The sequence below is a fragment of the Papio anubis genome, chromosome 12, assembly GCF_008728515.1.
Source record: "Papio anubis isolate 15944 chromosome 12, Panubis1.0, whole genome shotgun sequence".
Lineage (NCBI taxonomy): Eukaryota > Metazoa > Chordata > Mammalia > Primates > Cercopithecidae > Papio > Papio anubis.
The window spans coordinates 25,639,643-25,665,235 of NC_044987.1; the positions used below are offsets into that span (position 1 = coordinate 25,639,643).

General features: G+C 38.1%; 1 protein-coding gene across 3 annotated transcripts in view; it reads right to left on the reverse strand.

Moving 5' to 3' along the window:
- Positions 1-25,593, reverse strand: part of DDX10 (DEAD-box helicase 10) — a 292,818-nt gene that overhangs the window by 236,396 nt on the left and 30,829 nt on the right. For all 3 annotated transcript variants that reach the window (XM_021926516.2, XM_009187219.4, XM_021926517.2), the window contains exons 10-12: positions 14,899-14,997; positions 5,065-5,152; positions 1,094-1,182 (exon numbers count right to left, since the gene is read on the reverse strand). In XM_021926516.2, the coding sequence (XP_021782208.2) occupies positions 1,094-1,182; positions 5,065-5,152; positions 14,899-14,997 (276 nt within the window). The remainder of the gene's footprint in view (positions 1-1,093; positions 1,183-5,064; positions 5,153-14,898; positions 14,998-25,593) is intronic.

Here is a 25,593-nt window from a genome sequence, read left to right on the forward strand (position 1 = left end):
GTAGGAGCCCACTGAAGAATAAACATTCCTCCTTTACAGGTCAAAAGGTTAAAACAAAACAAAACAAAACAAAAAACCTGGCCAGGCGCAGTGGCTCATACCTGTAATGCCAGCACTTTGGAAGGCTGAGGCGGGGGGATCACTTGAGCCCAGGAGTTTGAAACCAGCCTGGGCAACATGGCGAAACCCTGTCTCTACGAAAAATACAAAAAAAGACTACCCAGACATGGTAGTATACACCTGTAATTCCAGCTACTCAGGAGGCTGAGATGAGAGGATCACCCAAGCCTGGGAGGTCAAGGATACAGTGAGCCATGATCACACCACTGCACTACGGCCTGGGTGACAGAGTAAGACCTTGTCTCATCCCCCAAAAAAAGCCCTCAAATACTAAGCCAAAACAAAACCAACCATTCTGTTTCATACAATAGTAACCTCAGTTACCAAAAAAGGGGCATCTTGCCATAGTAACTGTTAGTACCTGTAAGAAACACCAAGACAGGAGGAATATTCAGGTAGTAAGCAATAGAGGAAAATAACCTAACTTAAGAAGAATCAGCAAAGAGACTCACATCCAAAGCACAAAATGTCTATGGTAATCCAGGCAAGGGTTTCAGAGAACAAGAGAACTACAGAAGACACAAAGATTTCAAAGAATGCTTATTGGTTGCTCTCCATCTCCTTTGAGATCAAACTATAGGAAAGAGCCAATGTCACTTTAAGGAACTGATACTTACAAATAACAAACTGCTCCCTGATAATAAGAACTGAACGCTGAACTAATTTTCTGCCAAGCTGATTTGTTCTTTTCCACTGCGAATCTTTAACAAACAGATTCGTTTAACATAAGGCAGAGTGGTTTAAACTAAGAATCTCAGAGAACCAGGTTTCAAACAAATTCTTTCTGGCCGGGTGTGGTGCCTTACGCCTGTAATCCTAGCACTTCAAGAAGTTGAGGTGGGTGGATTGCTTGAGCCCAGGAGTTTGAGACCAGCCTGGGCAACATAGTAAGATCCCATCTCTAAATTAATTAATTAATTAATTCCCTCTAACTTTGAGGATTCACTATTACAACTATATTATGAATACTTACAGGGCATATTCAGGTATAGGTAACTTGCTCACATCAAATACTTCTTTATCCTTCATTAGATATACCGATCGTATATAGGAGACAAAACACTGTAAATTAAGAGTTTGAAAAGTACAATATAATAGCAATTAAAAATGAGTTTAGACTAAAATATAAGAAAATTAACCAATGGGATAAATTCAATAGTACTGAAAAACCACAAAACAGTTCAGTATATCTCCATTCCATACACACATGAAAACCTACTTTTTAGAATTGTAATATTAGAAAAAAACTTTGCATTTGGTTTCATAAAGCCAACCTAACCCAGAATATCTTCTTTCCAAAAAGCTACTCTAAAAGTTAGTATAATTCCATTACAATAAGGTCCACCATTGGGAAAATATAGGCTTTGGAATAATATAGATTTGGAATCTATTCAGAGCTCAAACTCTTACTGAGCAAATTTCTTGTTTCTCTCCATGTCAGTATCCTCATCTATCAAATAAGAGATACATTACCTTCTACTTAGAGTGTTATGAGAATAAAATTAGAAAAACGCACATAGATACCTAGCATATCTTCTAGAATATAGTAACAAGTGCTAGTTATTGATAATTTTTTTATTGTTGTGTCAAAAGATAAGTTTTTCAATGAAATAAAATTTTACATATTGAGATTTAATAAAACCATGTCAGGAAAAACTTTATTGCTAAAGCTTTTCCTTTTTATGATTTCAAGGAATTCATCATTAACTTGGAATATTTTCTTCTGTTCCTGTTTAAAAAAAAAAACAAACAAAAACTATCTTCATACTAGAGTTACAAAACCAGAATATAAACAGGGTCCTGATCCTTTATCAGTTCGTCAAATAAACAGGTAACAAAACACAACTAGGTAATATTTTATTTTTAAGTTGACTTTTGTAAAGTATATTTAGTTCCTGTTTGCATACTTCCTAAACTTCACATTTTACCTAGCTTTACAATAATCCTTTCTACCCAACTAATCTCCAAACCATTTTCTATCTCCATGGGCATAAAAAACAATGAATGACACCAGTTTAAAAATAATTTTTCCCCTACAATCATCTATAAGCAACCACCTCAGTTGCTTATCACTTTTATTCTATCCAGATTATAATCAAAACCTAGAAAATCACTTCTATGAAACTAGATAGCTTGCTGCTGCTGGCAACACAGTTAGCCATTCTGTTAAACCATGCGTGACAACCAATAAACTACATCATTTATTTCAACGTGCTTTTCTATAATCAGTGTTCTGGAAGACTCATCTATTGTATGCACAAACCAGTGAAACAACATCTTTCCAATGTTTCATATTTTCTGATAGATAACTGAATGACCTCCTAGGCCTGCAGTAAGTCATGACATACCAAAATTAATCTAATATTTTTAAATGTGTGTACTACTTCCAAAGCTCCTAGAAGATTTTAACTGCAAGTTTGAAGAATGTTTGCTAGAAAAAACATGCACACGTTTGCATGCCCAAAATTTTTAAGAAAAATGAATATTAACAATTTGTTCGAAGATCCTTTAATGAAAAGGTTCTCAGGTAAAGTAAGCTTACAGAAGTCTAACTTGGTATAGCTTACAATTGATGCTCTCATATTTTGGAATGAATTTCTACTGATATAACACAGTAGGTCTCAAGAAAGCTAGAAGAGACCTGGATTTCGGTCTCAGGTCTTCCACTTAATAACTGTTACCCTAGACAATTTTTTTTTTTTTTTTTTAAGACAGAAACTCACTCTGTAGCCCAGGCTGCAGTGCAATGGCACAATCTCGGCTCACTAGAACCTCTGCTTCCAGGGTTCAAGCAATTGTCATGCCTCAGCCACCCAAGTAGCTGGGATTACAGGCATGCACCACTACACTCAGCTAATTTCCTTGTTGTTGTTTTTAGTAGAGACAGGGTTTCACCATGTTGGCCTGGCTGGTCTCAAACTCCTGGCCTCAAGTGATCCACCCATCTCAGCCTCCCAAACTCCTGGGATTACAGGTGTGAGCCACCGCACCCAGTCATCCCAGACATTTTTTAATTTTCAAGCTAGCATTTATCCATCTGTACAGTCAAATCAATACCACCTACCTCATTGGTTGTCGGGAAGATTAGGTAACAATGCATGTAAAACAGTTTTGTCATAACTAAGTACCTGGCACACAGTAAGCACTCAAATTTTAGCCTCATCATTAATGTTATTCTAAGCACACCAGTGATAATTTGCTAAAATATAAAATAAGTTAGCAAAAAATGTAAGATCTCTTCTTTAAATAAAACTTACTTCTGGCTGGACGCAGTGGCTCATGCTTGTAATACCAGCACTTTGGGAGGCCGAGGCAGGCAGATCACCTGAGGCCAAGAGTTTTGAGACCAGCCTGGCCAACACAGTGAAACCCCGTCTCTACTAAAAATACAAAAATATAGCCAGGCATGGTGGCGGGTGCCTGTAATCCCAGCTACTCAGGAGGCTGAGGCAGGAGAATCACCTGAACCCAAGAGGCGGAGGTTGCAGTGAGCCGAAATCGCGCCATTGCACTCCAGCCGGGGCAACAAAAGCAAAACTCTGTATCAAACACAAACAAACAAACAAACTTACTTCTTTGCCAGGAATAACAGTTTCAAAACCATCACATAAAAGCCTAACTATTGAATGTTTTTCTGCTCAGGCTACTCTATCAACTTAGGGTGAGCTTTCTATAACTCTTCTTTATTTTCTTCCTCCCACCTCATCTATCTGCTGAAATAGAATCCAACCTCTGAGTTCCTACTCTCTGGCTCATTGTTGATATGCTATGGGAGATGCAAAGATCTTGTAAATGCAATAAATAGCAGTAAACGACAGGTGAAAATGATAGGGACTCAAATATCTGTTAATTCAAAGATTAGATAGATTGGAAAGCACAATGAAAAATAACTTCACATCTTCCTTTACCAAAGAATCTACTGTGGGATATTCTAAAAAACTTTAAAAAAAACAAAAAAAAAGTTTAACTAAAATAGATTTCTCACCACAAGTATGTGAAGTAATACCTACGCTAGTTAGCTTCATTCAGCAATTACACAATGTATATTTGTTTCAAAATATGTTACATACCAGAAATATGATTTATCAATTAAGAAAAATAGAACTAAATATTGACTTCTTTATGTATCTGCTAATCAAGATCTTTAAGTCCAGAGATGTAATTGGGGAACATTAAGTCATATTCATAGGTTAAAATCTCATTCCTAAAGATAATTTCACTAGAGTTCTATGCTTTCTAGAAATTCAGTCTAATGTAGGAAGATATTAATCTCACAGTCAAGAAAGTACAATCAGGAGTTACAGCAATTTTACAAAAGAAATAAAACTTAATAATGTTATCAAGTATTAGAAATCAGGCCACTGTGCATCCAAAAAATCACATTTGAGAGGATTTTCCGTATGTCTTTGACAAAACTAAAGATGATTTTCCCAATCTATACATTAAAAATATTTTTCAAAATTCTGAAGAATAAGCTAGACTGGCCAGGCATAGTGGCTCATGCCTGTAATCCTAGCACTTTGGGAGGCCGAGGCGGGTGGATCACCTGAGTTCAGAAGTTCCAGACCACTCTGGGCAACATGGAGAAACCCTGTCTCTACTAAAATACAAAAAAGTAGCCAGGTGTGGTGGTGGCACACACCTGTAGTCCCAGCTACTCAGGAGGCTGAGGCACAAGAATCACTTGAGCCTAGGAGGCAGAGGTTGTAGTGCGCTGAGATCATGCCACTGCACTCCACCTTGGGCTACAGAGTGAGACTAAGTCTCAAAAAAATATATATATATATATATACACACACACACACACAAAAGCTAGACTTATCTATCAGCAAATTACACTGCTTGCATATCTGAAGCATAAACATGCAACCTAGAAGTAGCAGAAAATGATAAACTTCATGGTTTTTCCATTCAATGAAAGTATCCAATTGAAAAATGACTTACCCTTTGAGCTCTTTCTTTTAAATCTTGATCTTGAGCTAGAAAAGATTCCAATTTTTTCTGGACATCTATAAGTTTTTCTGGATTGATTCTTTGTAACAAAAAGATAAAGATTAAAATAAGACATCTATAAGTTTTTCTGGATTGATTCTTTGTAACAAAAAGATGAAAGTTAAAATAAGATATCTCCAAGTTGGAGACTAAAAACAGTAAGCAGCATTTTCCTATTTTCCTCAGTATTTTTAAATGTATAACTATTTCTCATCTATGAATCAGATTAGATGGAAATTAAACTAGACACAAGTTTGACACTCTTACCTACTATGAATAACACAGGAGAAAAGAAATGACATGTCAGACAGTTTCTCTAAACATCCCATGCTGAGTGAGATACTTGGATTAACACCACAGTTAGCATTGGCTACTTAACAGATAGAAAGTAGTCTCCCATGAGAGATCCATTCTATATGAAATGGAATAAATGAAATCTAATTTTTTTAAGAGGTCTCACTCTGTTCCCTCAGTGAGGCTGGAGTGTAGTGGTGAAATCATAGCTCACTGTAACCCTGAACTCCTGGACTCAAATGACCCTCCCCCATCTCAGCTTCTCAAGTAGCTGGACTATAGGCTTGCACCAACATGCCTGGCTAGTCTGTTTGTTTTTTCTTTTGTAGAGACAGGGTCTCACTGTTTTGCCCTGGCTGATCTGGAACTCCCGGCCTCAAGCAATCCTTCTGCCTTGGATTCCCAAAGTGCTGAGTTACAGGTGTGAGCCACCATGCCTAGCCCTAATGTCATTTTTATAAATATTTCTGTTTCAGTCAAATATCATAAAATCAATTTCAAGTAATAAACAAGTAGCCAAAGACTGCAGTGATTTCCTTATTTAGAAATTAGGCATACTATAACAGAGATGATATTTAACTCTGCCCAGAGAAGCTACAGGAAAAGAAAAAAAAATGTTACAGAGGTCTAGGCTTCACAAGAGACCACACTGTTTCCCTGATTTTAGGCTGAACCACATTGTTCAGGCCAGGATGGTGATAGGTGGTGGCAGGTAAGATTGTGTATGGTTTTTTTTGTTTGTTTTCTTTTGTTTTTTGAGACAGAGTCTGGCTCTGTTGCCCAGGCTGGAGTGCAATGGTGCCATCTCGGCTCACTGCAAGCTCCGCCTCCCAGATTCACACCATTCTCCAGCCTCCCGGGTAGCTGGGACTACAGGCACCGGCCACCACGCCCAGCTAAGTTTTTTGTATTTTTAGTAGAGACGAGGTTTGACCGTGTTCACCAGTATGGTCTCGATCTCCTGACCTCGTGATCCGCCCGCCTCAGCCTCCCAAAGTGCTGTGATGACAGGCGTGAGCCACCGTGCCCAGCCATGACTGTTTTTACTTATTTTTATTATAAAAAATTTCAAAATACACAAAAGAAAAGGTAGAGACTTTCACTCAGCTTCAACAATTACCAAGTCACAGTCAATTTTGTCTCTTCTACATCCTCAACACTCCTCCCTGAATCTAACCGCTCTCCAAATTATTTTTAGGCAAATCAAGCCAGGGTTTTTCAACAGCCCCAATACAAGTAAGATTCTGATGGATTCCACTGATGCTGAATGTACACATCCTTAGACACAGGACAGCACAACTCTCTAAGATGGATAGACAACCCCAAAAGTAATTCCATCCAAGAGATTTAATTCTTTCAATCAGCAGTGCTTCCTGAAGTTAACAAGTTCTCCATCTCATTTTCGCCACTAATAGTCTTCAGAAAAGGCCATTTAAGACTTTAAAAAAAAAGAGTCAGACTTCTGATATTCAGTACCCTATGGATGGAGCTTGGAAGTCATCACTCTACCATAACAACAAGTAAAAAGTTGAACAGACTGGAAAAAAAAGAAATCAACAACTCTTCTTTTATCCATGATAAAGATGGAGGACACAGGACAAACCAGAGTCCCCTACAGAGGAAAGAGAGAGGTGAGTACAGGGAGTCACCACTTACCTCAGCTGAGTCATGAGCAGAAACAACAGGGGGAGCCAGTGCCTGGGTGGGAGACCCTCAACTGTAATGGATAAAACCTGCTGGAGGCTCGGTGTGGACAAGTCTGAGAAGTAAAAACTCCAGGAGGACCCATTCATAGGGCAGCCCCACACACATGAGTTTTACCCCAGGAGCTCAACCAAGTTCTCATGGTAAATATCAGAAAAATTCCCTCATGCTTTCAGCAAAACAAGTGGAAAATGAACCACTTTGAAATATGCCTGAGCACTCTGCTCTTAACTAGTTTCTCCTGACGGTGGGCCTTGTTAATGAGAGCCAAGCTTCCTAGGGTTTTATCTGAGCCTAACTGACCTTGTGGGAGGGAAATGCCCAACTCTAGCCATCCTTTCCCACTTAAGTTGGGGCGGTGGGAAGGCAGAGACTGAAAAGAATTTGTAAAGTTCACAGTCCAGAGGCATAGGCTCACTAAAGGACTGAGACCTACTATAGGTCTTAGGAATGCTTCCCCGACAGTCCCCACCGCCTCACACCTTACCACCACAGCACTAACATCACTAAAGGCCTATTTACAGCAATTCTTTTTATAATACCTGGTACATCATATCTATCATGAAAAAAATTACAAGGCATACTAAAAGCAAAAAACATAATTTGAAGAGACAGAGCAAGCATCATAACCAGACATGGCAGGGATGTTGGAAGTATTAGGCCAGAAATGTAATTTAAAATAACAGTGACTCATATGCTAAGGATTCTAACAGATAAAACAGGCAGCATGCACAGATGAGAAACAATCAGAGAGATGGAAATCCTAAGAAAGAACCAAAAAGAAATGCAAGAGAACAAAAAGAACTGCAACAGAAATGACTAATACCTTTGATAGGTTTATTACTAGATTGGACACAGCTGAGGAAAGAATCTCTGAACTTGATAAAAACCTCCAAACCTGACTGAAAACAACACAACAGAACTTCAAGGACTATGGAACAACTACGAAAAGTGAACATATGCATGATGGGAATATCAGAAAGAGAAGAGAAACAGAAGCAATGCTTCAAACAGTAATGACTCAGAATTTCCCCCAAATTAATGTCAGACACCAAACCACAGATCCAAGAGCTCAGAAAGCTCCAAGCAGGATAAATGCCCAAGTGAGAGGGGGAGAGACAGAGGGAAAAAGAGACAGACTGAGACTATACCTAGGCATATCATTGTCAAACTACAGAAAATTAAGTATGTTTTTAATCCTGAAAGAAGTGGGCAGGGGGCACCTTACCTATAGAAGAACAAAGACAAGAATTACACCTGATTTCTCAGATACCATGCAAGCAAGGAGAGAGTAGAATGAAATATTTAAAGTGCTGAGCGAGAAAAACCACCAGCCTAGAACTCTGTACCCCACAAAATTATCCTTCAAAAGTGAAAGATAAACACTTTTTCAGACAAACAAAATTTGACAAAATTTATTTCCAGTAGAATTGCCTTGCAAAATGTTTAAAAGTTATTTAGAGAGAAAAAAAATAACGTACGTCAGAAACTCAGATCTTCATAACAAAGGAAGAGCACATCAAAGGAGTAAATGATGGTAAAATAAAATTTTTCTTATTCTTAATCTAAGTTTTTTCAAATTAATAGCCCCAGCATGTTTAATTATGTATATTTACATGTATACGCTTATGTATGCTTTACATAAGTGAAATGAATGACATCAATGATACAAGGGACAGGAGGGATAAATCAGAATTATAAGGTACTCACACTACCTGTGAAGTGCTGTAGCATTATGTCATTATTTCAAAATGGGCTTGGATTACTTGTAAACATACATTGCAAAAACATTAGAGCAATCACTAAAAAAAAAAATGAAAACAAAAAAACACAAACTGGTATGCTAAGGAGAGAAAACAATCATTAAAATGCTCAGAATCACAAGAGGCAGAAAGAGAGGAGACAAAAGAATAACAGGGCAACAAACAAAAAACAGTAACAGATACATTAGATATTCATCCAACTATATCAATAATCACTTTCAACATCAATAGCCTAAATGCATCAGTTAAAAGAGATGTTGTCAGAGTGCATCAAAAAACAAGACCCAACTATATGTCGTCTACAATAAACCAACTTTCACTATAAAGACACATAAATTAATAAAAGTGGTTTGATAAAAATATCTCATGCTAACACTAATCAAAAGAAAGCAAAAACAGCTATATTAATGTCAGAGCAGACTTCCAAGCAAGAAACTTCTCAGGGATAAATGGCATGACATAATGATAAAGAAGTCAATTCTCCAAAAAGGCTACAATCCTTAATGTATAGGCTCCTAACAATAGAGCATCAAACTATGTGAGACAAATACTGATAAAATTGCAACCAGAAAGATGAATCCACTGTTATAATTAGAGACTTCAACACCCTTCTATCAGGAATAGACAAATCCAGCAGGCAGGAAGTGTCAGTAAGAACACAGCTGAACTCAACAATACCATCAATCAACTGGACACAACAGACATCTAGAGACTACTTTATCCAACAACATAATACACATCTTCTCAAGCTCACATGGAACATTCACCAAAATAAAACACATTCTGGGCCATAAAACACATCTTAACACAATTAAAAGATGTAGACTTTTTACATCTTTTTTAAGGTTACTGCTTTCACATCACAATGGAATTAAACTAGAAATAACAGAGGCCAGAGGCAATGGCTCACACCTGTATTCTCAGTACTTTGGGAGGCTGAGGTGGGCAGATCACCTGGGGTCAGGAGTTCGAAACCAGCCTGGCCAACATGGTGAAACCCCATCTCTACTAAAAATACAAAAATTAGCTGGGCGTGGTGGCCCATGTCTGTCATCCCAGCTACACGGGAGGCTGAGGCAGGAGAACCACTTGAACCCAGGAAGTTGAGGTTGCAGAGAGCCAAGATTGTGCCACTGCACTCCAGCCTGGGTGACACAGCCAGACTCTGTCATAACATAACATAACATAACATAACATAACATAACATAGAAATAGCAGAAAGGTAACTGGAAAATTCTAAAATACATGGAGATTAAACATACCTCTAAATAACACAAGTCAAAACAAAGTATTTTAAAATTTCTCTTGAATTAAATAAAAATGAAAATAACTTAGCAAAATTTGTGGAACGCAACAAGAGCAGTACTTAAGAGGGAAATTTATAGCACTGAATGCATATACAGTCATGGGCCACATGATGTGTCAGTCAGTGATGGACTGCATATACAACAGTGGTCTCTTAAGACTGTAATGATGGCCAGGAGCAATGGCTCACATCTGTAATTCCAGCACTTTGGGAGGCCGAGGCAGGAAGACTGCTTGAGCTCAGGAGTTCGAGATCTGCCTCAGCAACATAGGGAGACCTTGTCTCTACTAACAATAAAACAAATTAGCCAGGCATGGTGGCACAGGCTACTCGGGAGGCTCACGTAAGCCTGGGAGACTGAGGCTGCAGTGTGCCAGTGAAGCTGAAGAATTTCTATCACCTAGTGATGTCACAGCCATCCTAACACTATGGGGCAATACATTATTCACATGTTTATGGTGATGCTGGTGTAGGCAAACACACTGCACTGCCAGACATATAAAAGTATGGCACTTACAATTACACATGGTACATAATACTTGAAAATGATAACACAACTATTACTGATTTATTCACTATACTTTTTACTATTTTACAGTATTTTCCTTCTACTTATAAAAACACCCTCAGGCAGGTCCTTCAGGAAGTACTACAGAAGGAGGCATTGTTATCATAAATGATGACAGCTCCATGTGTGTTATTGGCCCTGAAAGCCTTCTAGTGGGGCGATGTGAAAATGAAAGACAGTGATATTAATGATCCTGACCCTGTGTAGGCCTAGGCTCATGTGTTTGTGTCTCCATTTTTAACAAAAAAGTTTTAAGGGAAAACAAATATTTTTAACCAAAAAAAAAGCTTGTAGAGTAAGGATATAAAGAAAATATTTTTGTATAGCTGTATAATGTGGGCTTTAAGCTAAGTGTAACTACAAAAGAATCAAGAAGCTAAAAGTTTGTAAAATAAAAAAAGTTACAGCAAGCTAAGGTTACTGAAGAAAAAAAGTTTAGTGTAGCCTACGTGTACGGTGTTTACCAAGTCTACAGTTGTATACAGTAATATGCTAACTCTTCACATTCACGCACCACTCACTGACACCCAGAGCAACTTCCAGTCCTGCAAGCACTGTGGTAAGTGCCCTATGCAGGTATGCTTTTTATCTTTTAAACTGTATTTTTACTGTGCCTTTTCTATGTTTAGACATGCTTAGATACACATCTACCATTGTGTTAAATTGCCCACAGTATTCAGTGTACAGCATGTACAGTATTAATGTTGTACAGGTTTGTAGCCTAAATGCAATAGGCTATACCATATAGCCTAGGTATGTAGTAAGCTATACCATCTAGGTTTGTGTAAGTGTAGTCTATGATGTTTATACAAGGATAAAATTAATGATCCCTTTCTCAAACTTATTCCCATAATTAAGCAACATATGACTATATTAGAAATAAAGTACCTAAAAATAAATCATCTACAGTTCCAACTTGGGAAACAGAAAAGGGGTAAATTAAATCAAAAGCAAGCAGAAGAAATAAGAACTAGAGTAGAAATGACTGAAATTAAAAACAGGAAATCAATAGGGGGGAAAAAATTAAATCACGAGCTCGTCCTTTAAAAAGAATAAATAACTAAAAGAAGTCATAAGCCTATAACCATACTAAGAAAACAAAAGGACACAAGTTATTATTGGAAATGAAAGAAGGAATATCATTACAAATCCCATGGACATTAAAAGCATAAAAAGATTATGAACACCTCTATGCCCACATATTTGATAACCTAGATGAAATGGACCAATTCCTTGAATGACAAAATCTTACAAGAAGTAAACACTCTCAATAGGCTACTATCTATGAAAGAAATTGAATCAATAATTTATGACCTTCCAAAACAGAAATCACCAAGCCCAGATGGGCTCACCCATAAATTCTACCAAACATTTAAGAAAGAAATACCAATTTCCTATAATCTCTTTCAGAAGACAGAGTCAAAGGGAATACTTCCTAACTCATTCTATGAGGCCAATATCACTTTAATACCAAAACCAGACACAGACATTACAGGGGAGAAAAAACTACAGACCAGTATCACTTATAATGATAGATGCAAAAGTCCTCAACAAATACAAAAAAACCTACTGCTAATATCATACTTCATGGTGAGAAACTGGAAGCTCTCCTGCTAAGATCAAGATGTCCCCTCTCACCACTGCTGTCCAACATCATTCTAGAAGTCCTAATTAATGCAATAAGACAAGAAAACGAAATAAAAGGCATACTGATTAGGAAAGAAATAAAACTGGCTTTGTTCACAGATGCATGATCACCTATGTAGGAAATCGAAAAGAATGGACAAAGAAACTAGACTAATAAGCAATTATAGCAAGACTACAAGATTGAAGATTAATATACAAAAGTTAATTACTTTCCTGTTTTTATCACAAATGAAAAAGGGAACATCACTACTAATCCCACAGACATCAAAAGGATAAAAAGACTACTATGAACAAATTTGGGAGGCCAAGAAAGGCAGATTGCTTGAGGCCAGGAGTTCAAGACCAGCCTGGCCAACATGGCAAGACCCCATTTCTACTAAAAATACAAAATTTAGCCAGGCATGGTGGCACATGCCTGTAGTTCTAGCTTCTTGGGAGGCTGAGGCATGAGAATTGCCTGAACACAGGAGGTAGAGGTTGCAGTGAGCCAAGACTGTAAGACTGCACTCCAGCCTGAGCAACAGAGCAAGACTCTGTCAAAAAAAAAAAAAAAAAGAAAGAAAGAAAAGAAAGAATACTATGAACACCAATTTACCAGCAATAAATAAGTGGAATTTGAAACCAAAAGCAATACTATTTACATTATTAGCACTCCCAAAAATGAAACACTTAGGTATAAATCTAACAAAATATTAGCAAATTGAATCCAACAAGGTACAGAAATAATTATACATCATAACCAAGTGACATTTATCCCAGGAATGCAAGGCTAGTTTAACATTAAAAAAAAAAAAAAAAAAAGACCTTAATGTACTCCATCACATCACCAGGCTAAAAAATAAGAAAAAAAAAATCGCATGATCTCATCAGATTAAAAAAAAATTTTTTTTTTTTTTTTTTTTTTTTTTTTTTACAAAATCCAATATCCACTCATGATCTTTTTTTTTTTTTTAACTCAGTAAACTAGGAATAGAGGACAATTTCCTCACCTTGATAAAGAATATCTACAAATGCTGGCAAGAATGTGGAGCAACAGGAACTCTCATTCTTTGCTGGCAGGAATTCAAAATGGTGTCGCCACTTTGGAAGACAGTTTGGCAGTTTCTTAGAAAACGAAACATATTCTTACCATCTGGCCCAGCAATCATGCTCCTTGGTAATATCTATCCAAAGGAGTTGAAAACTTATGTCTACACAAAAACCTTCACATGGATGTTTATAGCAGCTTTACTCATAACTGCCAGAACTTGGAAGCAATTATGATGTCCTTCAGGGTCGGGCGTGGTGGCTCACGCCTGTAATCCCAATACTTTGGGAGGCCAAGGAGGGTGGATCACGAGGTCAGGAGATTGAGACCATCCTGGCTGACATGGTGAAACCTCGTCTCTACTAAAAATACTAAAAATTAGCCGGGCGTGGTGGTGGGCGCCTATAGTCCCAGCTACTCGGGAGGCTGAGGCAGGAGAATGGTGTGAACCCGGGCGGTGGAGCTTGCAGTGAGCCGAGATCATGCCACTGCACTCCAGTCTGGGCGTCTCAAAAAAAAAAAAAAAGATGTCCTTCAGACCTTTGAAAGTTGAACATTAATCCAATATCCACTAGTTATAAGACTTAAGCAGGATTAAGGGAACTGCTGACAAGAATCTAATTGTGGCTTTTTGGTTTTAATATTACTGATGTGATCTTACATGTTTTTATTAAGGGAATGAAAAGATCTTTTCTCTTCCTGATCTATCTTTAACCCTGTATTTAATAACCTACAAATGACATTCTTTATATAGCACCTTATTCTCCCTGACCCATCAGAATTCAGACAACTTACTAGCTTTTATGGCAATCTGGTTATTTGCATAAAATCAATACAAATCTGTCCTTTTTATAACCAGGCTATAGTTGGTTATATAAACAAGGTCAAAACAAAACAACCTTAAATGCATACTACTAAGTGAAAGAAGCCAATATGAAAAGGCTAGGTACCGTATAATTCCAACTATAATATATGACATTCTGGAAAGAAACCTATGGAGACACTAAAAAGATCAGTAGTTGTCAGAGGTTCAGGGGGAGGGGAGAGGAATAAACAGGTAGAGCACAGGATTTTTAGAGCAGTGAAAATGCCATATGATATTAAAATGGTAGATATGCATCATTACACATTTGTGCAAGCACACAGAGTGGACACCACCAAGAATGAACCCTAGTGTAAACTATGGACTTTGGTGAAAAACGTCAACGTAGGTTCATCAATTGTAGCAGGTGTACTCTGATGGGGGATGTTGATAATGGCAGAGGCTGTGCATGTTCGGGGAATGGGCTACATGAGAACTCTATCTTCCTCTCAATTTTCCTGTGAACCTAAAACTGTTCTAAAAAGAGCCTTTTGATAGAAGTCAAACCAGGCAGTTGAATAAATTAAGGGGAGGAGGGAATTAGGTGCACATAATTAAGCATAACAATTTCATGTCTTCATTTTCCTAAAAACATAGACAACAAGTAGGTCTTACTTGATTTCCTTCACAGGTACTTTCTTCTGAAGAAGCTGCTGCACCATAGCTTTTTCTGAGGGAAGCAAAATTAATAAAGCTTCACCATCCTCTTTGTACCTAAACAAAAAGAAACAAAAACTTTAACACATCAATGTAATCTGCATTTTACATTGTAACAGTGTGATGAATAGATAAACATGGAAACCAGTTCATCTAATCATTAAATATTAGAGACTGGCTTTCAACCTCTAATAACAGAAAACTAGGACTCTGAACACCTCATATCATTTTCATCACTAGTTATCATTCCTAGTGACTTTCAGGCTGTTCCACAGATGATGATCTAAATTCTAAGAAATAAATCAATTAAAGAGATTTTCTTAAATAGCTCTCTATCCATATAACAAGGAGATAATTTCTCACTCAAGCCACTAGAGGATCATAATAAAGTTAATCTCTGCAGAAATATGGCACCCAATATATACGTTTAAAAAAAAAATCAATTCCTTTTCCTGGGGGTTTTATTTACACCTTGGAAGTAAAATTGTCCTGAAGCATTAGTTATAAGAAATAAATCTGTTCGGCCAGGCGCGGTGGCTCGTGCATGTAATTCCAGCACTTTTGGGAAGCCGAGGCGGGTAGATAACCCAAGGTCAGGAGTTTGAGATCAGCGTGGCCAACGTGGTGAAACCCCGTGTCTACTAAAAATGCAAAAATTGGCTGGGCGTGGTGGCAGGTGCCTGTAATCCCATCTTCTAGGGAGGCTGAGGTAGAATTGCTTGAACCCAGGAGATGCAGGTTGCAGTGAGCTGAGATGACGCCACTGCACTCCAGCCTGGGCAACAGAGCAAGACTCCATCTCAAAAAAAAAAAAAAGAAAGAGAGAAAGAAAGAGAGAGAGAGAGAGAAAGAAAGAGAGAGAGAGAGAAAGAGAGAAAGAGAAGGAAGCGAAGGAAGGAAGGAAGGAAGGAAGGAAGGAAGGAAGGAAGGAAGAGTTCTGTTCAAGTAAAACACTTGGCTCCAATCCATGTTACTTCTCTTCCCTCACCTAGTAAAATCTTATTCCATGCTGCATCTTCAGAAATTTGTACTGACATGGGCCACAAAACATCCTGTAGTTACTAAGCTTCTTGTGCTACTTGCATACAGATTTTCCCAATACCTTCATGTCAGCCATTACATACAAGCAGTAAAACACAGAACACAATTGGATACTTGGAGAAATTTTTTAAATAAAAAGAAGAAAAAATCTCAAAACACTCTCACCAGGATTCATACTGTAAAATGTCAGGAGCAAATAAACCTTTTACTGAGAAACTTTGTTGTGGGCATAAACTGTAAAGAACATAAAGAAACAGAAGATGAAAATCCCTGTCTCCAGTGATCTAATGTTCCTGTTAACTATAAAAAACAAACACACAGGCAAGAGAATCAAGAGAACAGTCACAAAACAGTAAGTAAGTAGGTGCAAAAGGACAACCATAGGCAATAAACCACCAATTCAGAAAGGAAAAGAGGCCACTCGGGGTTAGCCAGAGAAAAACAAAAATATGTCACAGAATATGAAATGAAATTTCAGGTGGGCCTTGAAGATGGAAAAGAGTTTAAAGCTGTCCCCCTAGGCAGTACTGGACTAAACCATCCATGCAGCCAGAAGTCATTAGCATCTAAAGTAGTGAAGAGAATAAGGTACAACAAAGGAGGAGAATGACATAAACAAGGGAGTGGAAGCCAGAAAATACAAGGAAAATGTATTCCACTGAAGCCCAGGGTACACAAACAGCAGGAAAGACTGCTAGAAAGGTACATTAGAGCCTGTTTTTAGAGGCCCCAGAATGTCTCTGCATACAGAGACTGAATACCACCAATATGTAAGTAGAATTTTATCATCAAATTCTGGAAGGAAAAACTGGCTTTGACATACTGAGAGGTGGCACTGCCTGGAGAAACTAACATCTAAACTGAGACCTAAAGAATAATTAGGAATTAATCCGACATTAGGGGAAGGGATATAGATAGGGTAATCGAGTTTTCCATGGGCTAAGGCACCATTTGAGAACCCATTGGATACTTTCATCTTCTTCATGCCTACTTGCTTTTCTAGTCAACAGAGGGGACAGAGTGACGCTGAACATACAATTTACTACTTTCATCAATTATCTGTTTAGAACTGAAAGACTAGTACCAAATACCTTCCTCATAGTATTTTAACATAGAATAATATGACTCACTTCATCTTTGTTCACTAAAAAAAATTATGAATTTAAAGCAGATCCCTAAGCAGTATGGGACCAGACCATGTGTGAAGGCAGCATTTATTACTACATGAAGCAGTGAGGTGACACACTGAGCAGACAAGATAACAGAGAGACATCATGTCTGAAGCTCCCAGACTCCACCAAGGAAAGATTACAGGTCCAAAGAGGACAGGAATCAGTTAATGCTGACTCCTAAGCAGTATACTTCCAAAATGCCCTTGAGGCAGCCAGACTCTTGAGGTTAAGCGAATTACCTCCAGAAGTAGAAAGGCTTATTCTGTCTGGAACCATTAGGAAGGAGGAGAACAGTGGGTTGAGGGCTACGCAACAGTCAACCCTTTTAATACTCTATATTCAAGTTCAGGGATGGCAAGATGAAATAAAAAGGCCCACAAATCTACATAGGGCAAGAACTGTGGCAAAGAGGTAAGAGAACCTAGGAGATCAAAAAGGCATTCACTCAATGTCCTCTCATGTTCCAACTGACTCCTAGAAAGGAATAATAAGGCTAGTCACACCTCTGTTCATCTCATCTACTCATTCCCAGGGAGAACCGGGGAAGATGAGTCAGGACTAAAGTCACAAAGGGCCCATGATCAAACCTTTTAAAGCCTCAGCTAACAGAATATATGTAGAAGGCTACACAAGGTTAAGACAAATAGCAACAGCGGAATTTTAGAAGAAAAAGACTCCCAATGGAAAATGGAAAATACCCAAAGTCAAATCCATAAGGCAAGCACCCATTAAAAAGATCATTGGCCATTTTACCTATTTTACATTACACACATCTTTTCCCTGAAACAACATAAACCACAAGTTATCTCCCACATGCTAATACCAAAAGTTCCCCAGTAAGCTTTTATTCTAGAATAAAAGCACTTTTTAAAAGAAGGCATAAGTACATTTCACTTTTTTAAAAAATGCTTGCAAGAATACAGTCTATTTACCCATGAGCGAGCTTTTAGATTTCAAAAGCAATATTCAAGGCCCAAGGCTAAACACATAAGAAATAAGTGTTCTTCAAAAGATCTACACTTTAGGCCAGGCGCGGTGGCTCACGCCTGTAATCCAGTACTTTGGGCGGCTGAGGCAGGTAGATCACGAGGCCAAGAGATCGAGACCATCCTGGCCAACATGGTGAAACCTCGACTCTACTAAAAATACAAAAATTAGCTGCGCATGGTGGCACACGCCTGTAGTCCCAGCTACTGGAGAGGCTGAGGCAGGAGAATCATTTGCACCTAGGAGGCAGAGGTTGCAGTGAGCAGAGATCACGCCATTGCACTCCAGCCTGCAAACAGAGTGAGACTTAGTCTCAAACAAAAAAAAAAGATCTACACTTCAAAACTACATTTAGACATATTTGTTTTCAAAACATATTTATTTCAAATTGATAAATTGTATTTATCATGTACAACATGATGTCTTAGAATATATACACATTGTGGAATAGTTAAGTCTAGCTAATTAAAATATGTATCACCTCACAGAGTTATCAATTTTGTGTAGAGAACATTTAACACCCACTGTCAGCATTTTTCAAGAATACAATACAGTATTAACTAGTCACCATGACAAATTATTTTAAGAGACAGTCTAGCCACCCGATAAAAAGCATCTGAAACAAAATTTCATTTTCGCCAACAGTATCAATACTATACTGAATTTATGCAGCTCTTCCAAATTTATGAAGAATTTTTTTGTATTAATATATAAACTTGCAGGTCTTAAAAGCAAGCAACCAGCAGGAAGTAGCAATACAAAATAGTATTCCTGAGAGCCCAGGAGGTTGGCCTAAAATCAGCTACTTACTAAATATCAGAGACTTTAAACTTCTAAATCCACTACTTTTTCAGTTACATCAGGATTCCCTCCAGAAACAAGAATACTCAACAGATTGGTCATGATTGTCTAGCTGATATCAGGAAGCTTATCTCCACATCCTGCAGCTCACTAGTATTTCTAGTCAAAACAGGAATCCAGACCATTGGTTTGGGTGTACAAGGTAATTCTTCCACTGAAATAACCTTCAAACAAACTAGAGCCAGAGGCAGGAAAAAAGCCCTGCCATTCTGGCAATAATTTCCCTTCTACCCGTGAGCCAATAATCTTTAACTACTCAAATTCAGATTCTCCAACACATCAACTCCATTCCAGTTGGGTCTTTAATTGTCCCTTAAACTTTGCTCATTCATCCTTTCTACTATCGTCCTACCATGGTCTGTGATATGCCATTCACAACTGCCTAGCCACCCTCAGTTCTCTTAGCCTGGTTCTCCACATTACAAGTCAGGTTACAGAAAGTTTATTTATAACAATCCCATTTTTATAACTAGAAAAAATATACACAGACGTACAAGAAAAAAGCATTTCTAAGTGGTGGATTTTAGTTGACTTTGTCATTATAGTCTAGAATCTGTATAGTGAATAAGCATTATTTTTGTAATACAAGTTATTAAAAATAAGTTTTTTAAAAAACAAAGCTTTTAAGACCTACATCTTTTGTTTCACTCTTACCTCATTTAACATACGTCCTAGTACTACCAATATTAGTATATTTCCTTATCTTGATTATTAAATTTGAGGACATGTACATGTCCTCAAGGACATTTGAGGACAGGACATTTGTCATGTGTCCCTAACACATGCACAACAAATATTTGGTGAGTGAACACTAGAAGCTTTATCAGCAGATAAAACTCTAGACTTGGCCAGGCACGGTGGCTCACGCCTATAACCCCAGCACTTTGGGATACCAGGCAGACAGATCACTGGTCAGGAGTTTGAGTCCAGCCTGGCCAACATGGTAAAACCCCATCTCTACTAAAACTACAAAAATTAGCCAGGTGTGGTGACGCACCCTGTAGTTATAGGACTTGGGAGGCTGAGACAAGAGAATCACTTCAACCCAGGAGGCGGAGGTTGCAGTGAGTCGAGATCACGCCAATGCACTCCAACCTGGGCAACAGAGTGAGACTCAGTCACCAAAAAAAAAAAAAAAAAAAAAAAAACCACAAAAAAAAAACACCACCAGATTTAGTTAAAAGAACTGGGTTCTAGTCCTGTTATACTATTAGCTGTGTAACTTTAGATAAAATAAATCGCTATTTACTACATTTTCTTATTTCTACATTATACAATTGACTGATTTATGTCCCTTTAGGATCTAAAACTATAACTCTGACTACTGATAGGCTAGTCACTGCTCACAATACAATAATCAAGAAGTGGAGAAAGGGAGGTATTTGTTGGTTAGGCTCTACTATTGCATAGTCCTCTCTTTTTCCTGCCCTGTATCTCCTTCTATTCTCCCTGGACCTCAGCCTTACCTGTGACAACCATCCCCAAGACTTCATGTCACTGGGGGAGAACAGTGCAGTCTATAATGCACATGCAGAAAGACAGCCATAAGGGATCTGAGTCCAACTGTTCTGTTCCTCCTGCACAACATGGTACAAAGGAGAGCTTATTCCAGGAAAAAGGTTATCTCTGACTTACAGAATGTCTGAAGATTCTATACTAGATTTAAAAAAGGAAAAAAGAACAGGTTTGGAAATATTCTGGGGAAAAGAAAGTCATCTGCACCTTAAGATCTCAAATAACGAACAGGTATACCATGTCAGGCCCAACAGTGACAAATGAAGTTCACCGTAAGTAATTAGAAAGAAACCAAGCTTGCTAATACATATTGCATGGAAAGCTTCTAGCAAACTGATTAAGAACAAGGATTTATGGGGTTCACAGAGAAAGGATAGAAATCATTAAATTCTATCAACTTTGTCTCCAGAAAAGACTTTTTCAAAAAAAAAAGAAAAAGGCTAAATTGTAACAGAGTAAGAATAAAAAGAAACCTCAAATGAAAGCGGTACTGATACTATCTAAAATTATCCTTCCAGGAAATAACAGAGATACGATTAACCCCATTTTACCAGAGAACAAGCCTTGGCTTAGAGAAGTTAAAGACTTGTCCAAGGGTACATGGTCATTAGGTGACAAAGTCAAATTCAAACCTCAGATTCCTGACTTTCTAAAGGCAGTGATGGAACAACGACAGGATGTCTATCTCTCATAGTCCAAAGAAAGAAAACGCATACACTCTTAGTTTGTCTTCATGACCACAAATGTCAACAAATTTAAAGACATCTACCTTTCTTCTCCCAGTAACTGGCTCTCATACATTCTAGAAGCCCTGCATGGGAGCAGCAGGGCTGCTCCATTAGATGTAATCCATTAGATGTAAACAGCTGGATCAGGGCACAACTGGCAAGAATGAGTTCTAGAGTCAGAAAGACCTAAGCATAAATCCCAGGCCTGGTACTTACTAAACTGAGAAATCGTAGACATAATCTACCTTAAAGTCTCTGAGAAAGAGTTTCCTAATACGAGAACCTCTTTCATGAATTGTTCGATGAGCTAAATGAGTTCATTCATGCAAATATTTATTGAGTTTGGGAAGTAAAAGGCTAAACCACAGTCTACTCGTTCTCTGTGTAGTACAGGGGTGGGAGGTAGGAAAGAGGATGCCCTGCGTGCTCTACACCCCAATAAAAGTGATATGGTCAAATCTCCTAGAAAATATATTAATGACAGATCTCCAGGGAAACAAACATTTGCTACGTGAGAGTTCTCACCTGTGAGAGGCTTTTAATAGGATGTACCACGGTTGTTCACAATTTATGGATTTGAAAGTATGCTTCTCTGGTGGGCTTTGTAACCAAGTATACAAATAGTCCATCTATGCAAGTGCCCATCTAAGCTACACATTATTTAGAGCCTTCTATGTTAACCTGGGCCAGAGCTTGCCCTAATTTGGCAAGAAAATAACCAGGGAGCTATAATGGAGATCTCACACCTCTTCCTATTTCACCTCTACCTCAGGATTGCTTTTATCCTTGTAATCAGTGGTAAAATTCAATGTTGAGTGTGGTAGGCAGCTTATAAAACAACTCCCAAAAATCTGCACCTCCTGGTATTGACACCCTTGTGTAGTCCCCCAACAAAGAATAGAACTGACATGCAACCACCAGGATGTTACATGAAAGACGGACTGCGACTTCCAAGTCTAGGTCATGAAAGACATTACTGCTTTATCTTCCTCTCCCTCAGCTATCATCTGCCCTCTCTGATGAGGTCAGTTACCATGCTGTGGCTATCCTGTGAAGAAGACCACATGAAAAGGAACTGAGAGATGCCTCTGACCAACAGCCAAGGAGGAAATGAATCTGGAAACAACTATGTGAATAAATCTGAGAATGAATGCAACCCTAGTTGAACCTTAAACGACCATGTGACACCTTCATTACAGCCTTGTGATAGACTGAGAGCCAGAGGACCCAGATGAACCACACTGGCTGGGTTCCTGACCCACAGAAGCTGCAAGATAATAAATGGTTATTGCGATAATAAATGGTTACTGCTTTAAGCCACCAAGCTATGGGTCAATTTGTTATACAACAATAAATTAACATATTATGATAATTAACATATTAGGTAAGATCTGATTCGTGAGTCTGAATCACTATCTCAAATGTCTAACTACATGTCAGGTCCTGTTCTAAGCACTTAGGGTACATCAGTACACTAGACAAACATTGCTGCCTTTATGGTACTTACAATCAAGGTGAAAAGCAATGTAAAAATATACTAAGTAAATACTCTAGTATATTTGAAGGTGATAAAGGACTTTGGAAAAAGGAATGTCGAACCGGGTGAAAAGGAGTGGTAGGGGAGGGTAAGGAAGACAGGCATGTGGATACTTGAGGAAAATGCATTCCAGCAGAAAAGACAGAGCACCAGTATAAAGGCCCTACCGGCAAAAGCATGCCTGGCACATACAAGAAACAGCAAGACCAGTATGGAGCACAGAGAACAAAGGGAGAATACCAGGAAACTGGAGGGAAAGGGATTAATAGTTTAGGCCCAGGGGGTCATTGGCTTTCACTCTGAGTGAAATGGTATGCCATCAGAGGAGTGATATAATCCGACTAATGTTTTAGAAAGAACACTCTGCCTGCTGTATTGACTAGACAGGAGAATAAAGTGGGGGCACCCCTACTCCCAAGGGGTACCTGGGAAATAGACTCCTAAGAAATATTCCCAAGGGATGCCTGGGAAACAGGCTCCTAAGAAATATCAGCCCTCCTTATCTACTCCTACAGCCATACTGGCTATACTCTCCCCCAGCTCCTCACTGCTTCCAGATGCAAAATAAATTTGCTGTGACCTTTTATGCAATCTTTAAATCTTAGATACCATCAAAGGCAGAAGGTCATGTAAAGAAGCATCAGCCACTATCTACGAGGAGCAGACTGTAGACCTTCACAAATGTAAGCTAAAGGAATGAAAGAAATCATTTTCACTAACAAAGATTGCTTCTATCTTATATCTAAGGTACACATGGTAACCCTTGGAAAGTAAATGCTCATGAAAACTGTCTTTTTACCTTTATTATTTCAATTCACAAACCAATTAAAGACACTATTAAAAAAAATTATCATTAGCTATTCCATAAAGTACCAGCATTCTCCCACAACCAGTCATGAACTCTTCACAGGTTATTACAGATTTTAACTAGTGGCCATCTTCCTCTTTTCTAAGATCTAAGCCGCTACCAGTGAGTGTGCAATGCTAAGGTTTGGCCTCTGCTGTCCCCTAGTGGAATCACATTCTGCTCCTTATGTTACAAAATTTCTGAGCACCACAAAACGTAGCCAGGCAAATAAGGCTAAATTAGAATATTGCTGAAATTATTTTATCTTCCACTATTCTGGGGGAAAAAAAATAGTTATATATGAATGCCCATCTTCTACCCCCACCCCTTCCCCACCCTCCCCAAATAAAAACATTTTTTTTAATTGAGAATACCTGATGTCTATTTTCCATTCCCAAATATTTTCTACTTTCAACTGGACATTTTTATAAAAACTGGAATAGCTTGGTTTTGTACCAAAAAAACTATAAGCCCTAAAGAGAATTGCTTTTTAAAGTGGTAGAATGTATCACAGGATACAGCATTATAAAACTATATTCATATACCTGGGTTCACTTATCTCTAAAGGAGACCATTTTGTTAAAAGGGGTGTGATGGTTAAGGAAAATGCAGGGAAATTTTTCCACTGCTACAGATCAAAAGGAATTTAGAAAGGTAAAATTAATTAATACAGAATTAGGTACTTCAAGGCAAAAGTACCCAAATCACTTTTTTAGCTAAAATAAGAAGAAAAAAAAAAAAGATTCCCCAAATCTTAGCTATTTTGCTAACGATTTTGTTTTCCTATGTCGATATATTATAGTTCAATTCCAAAAGCAAACACTATCTGGCAACTTGGTTTTAATTACAGCCGAATACACAGGATTTTAATTAGATTCAAATTTTAATTCAGCCTTTATTCAATTCAATTATTCAGTCTCATGGCCCACAAAACTTTCTAATTATCTTTAAGCCCATTATTGGCAACTTTTAAACTGCCAGGAAAAAAAAAAAAAGCATTATATATGCTAAACCTTTCCACTAACTATACATCTAAAATAGTCAAGTAAAAATATTTTTAATTGGCTACAGAAGGTCAAACAGGCTTGTGCTTTAAAAGTTAATGACCATGTTAAAAATTACATTAAAACATTTTTTTCAGATTAGTATTCTCTCTCTTCAGACACAATGTGATGTTGTTCTAACTCCTCTTCATCTCCACAGTCATTAAGACCCAATTTAATGTTCACCACGGCATGTTCAACTACATAAAATTTTCAACAACTTCTCTAGGAACCAAGAACCTTGAAATATTCCCCCCTCTAGAATCTTTTCCTGATTTATACTGACATGTCCAATAATCTTCATATAAGGAGAATTTTACTGCTAAATGTATTCTATTTAGGAATCAGCCTGCCCTGTCCCCAACAATACCACTGGGACATCTAAAAAGTATGTAATACATATCAAAATAATCACATTAAAGAATACATTATATTAAAGATATCAAAAAGGAAAAGAAAAAATAAAAATAAAAAGCTCCCACACCCCTGGCCCAATGCACTTGTGAGACACCATACCCAACCTTGCCTATCCAGAGGCCCACAGGAGCACAGAATGCAGACATGTGCACAGGTACATGTACCAATTTACACAACTACACATTTACTGAGGAGAATTACACCATGGAGAAGGTCATTCCATCGACCACCACTGATGACTTCCCAAAATACTCACTATGAATGACAATCAAAACATGTACTCGCCAGGCACAGTGGCTTACACCTGTAATCCCAACACTTTGGGAGGCTGAGGCGGGCAGATCACTTGAGGTCAGGAGTTCAAGACCAACCTGGCCAACATGGTGAAACGCCATCTGCACCAAAAATACAAAAATTAGGCAGGTGTGGTGGCGGGTGCCTATAGTCCCAGCTACTTGGGAGGAGGCTGAGGCAGGAGAATCACTTGAACCCTGGAGGCGGAGGT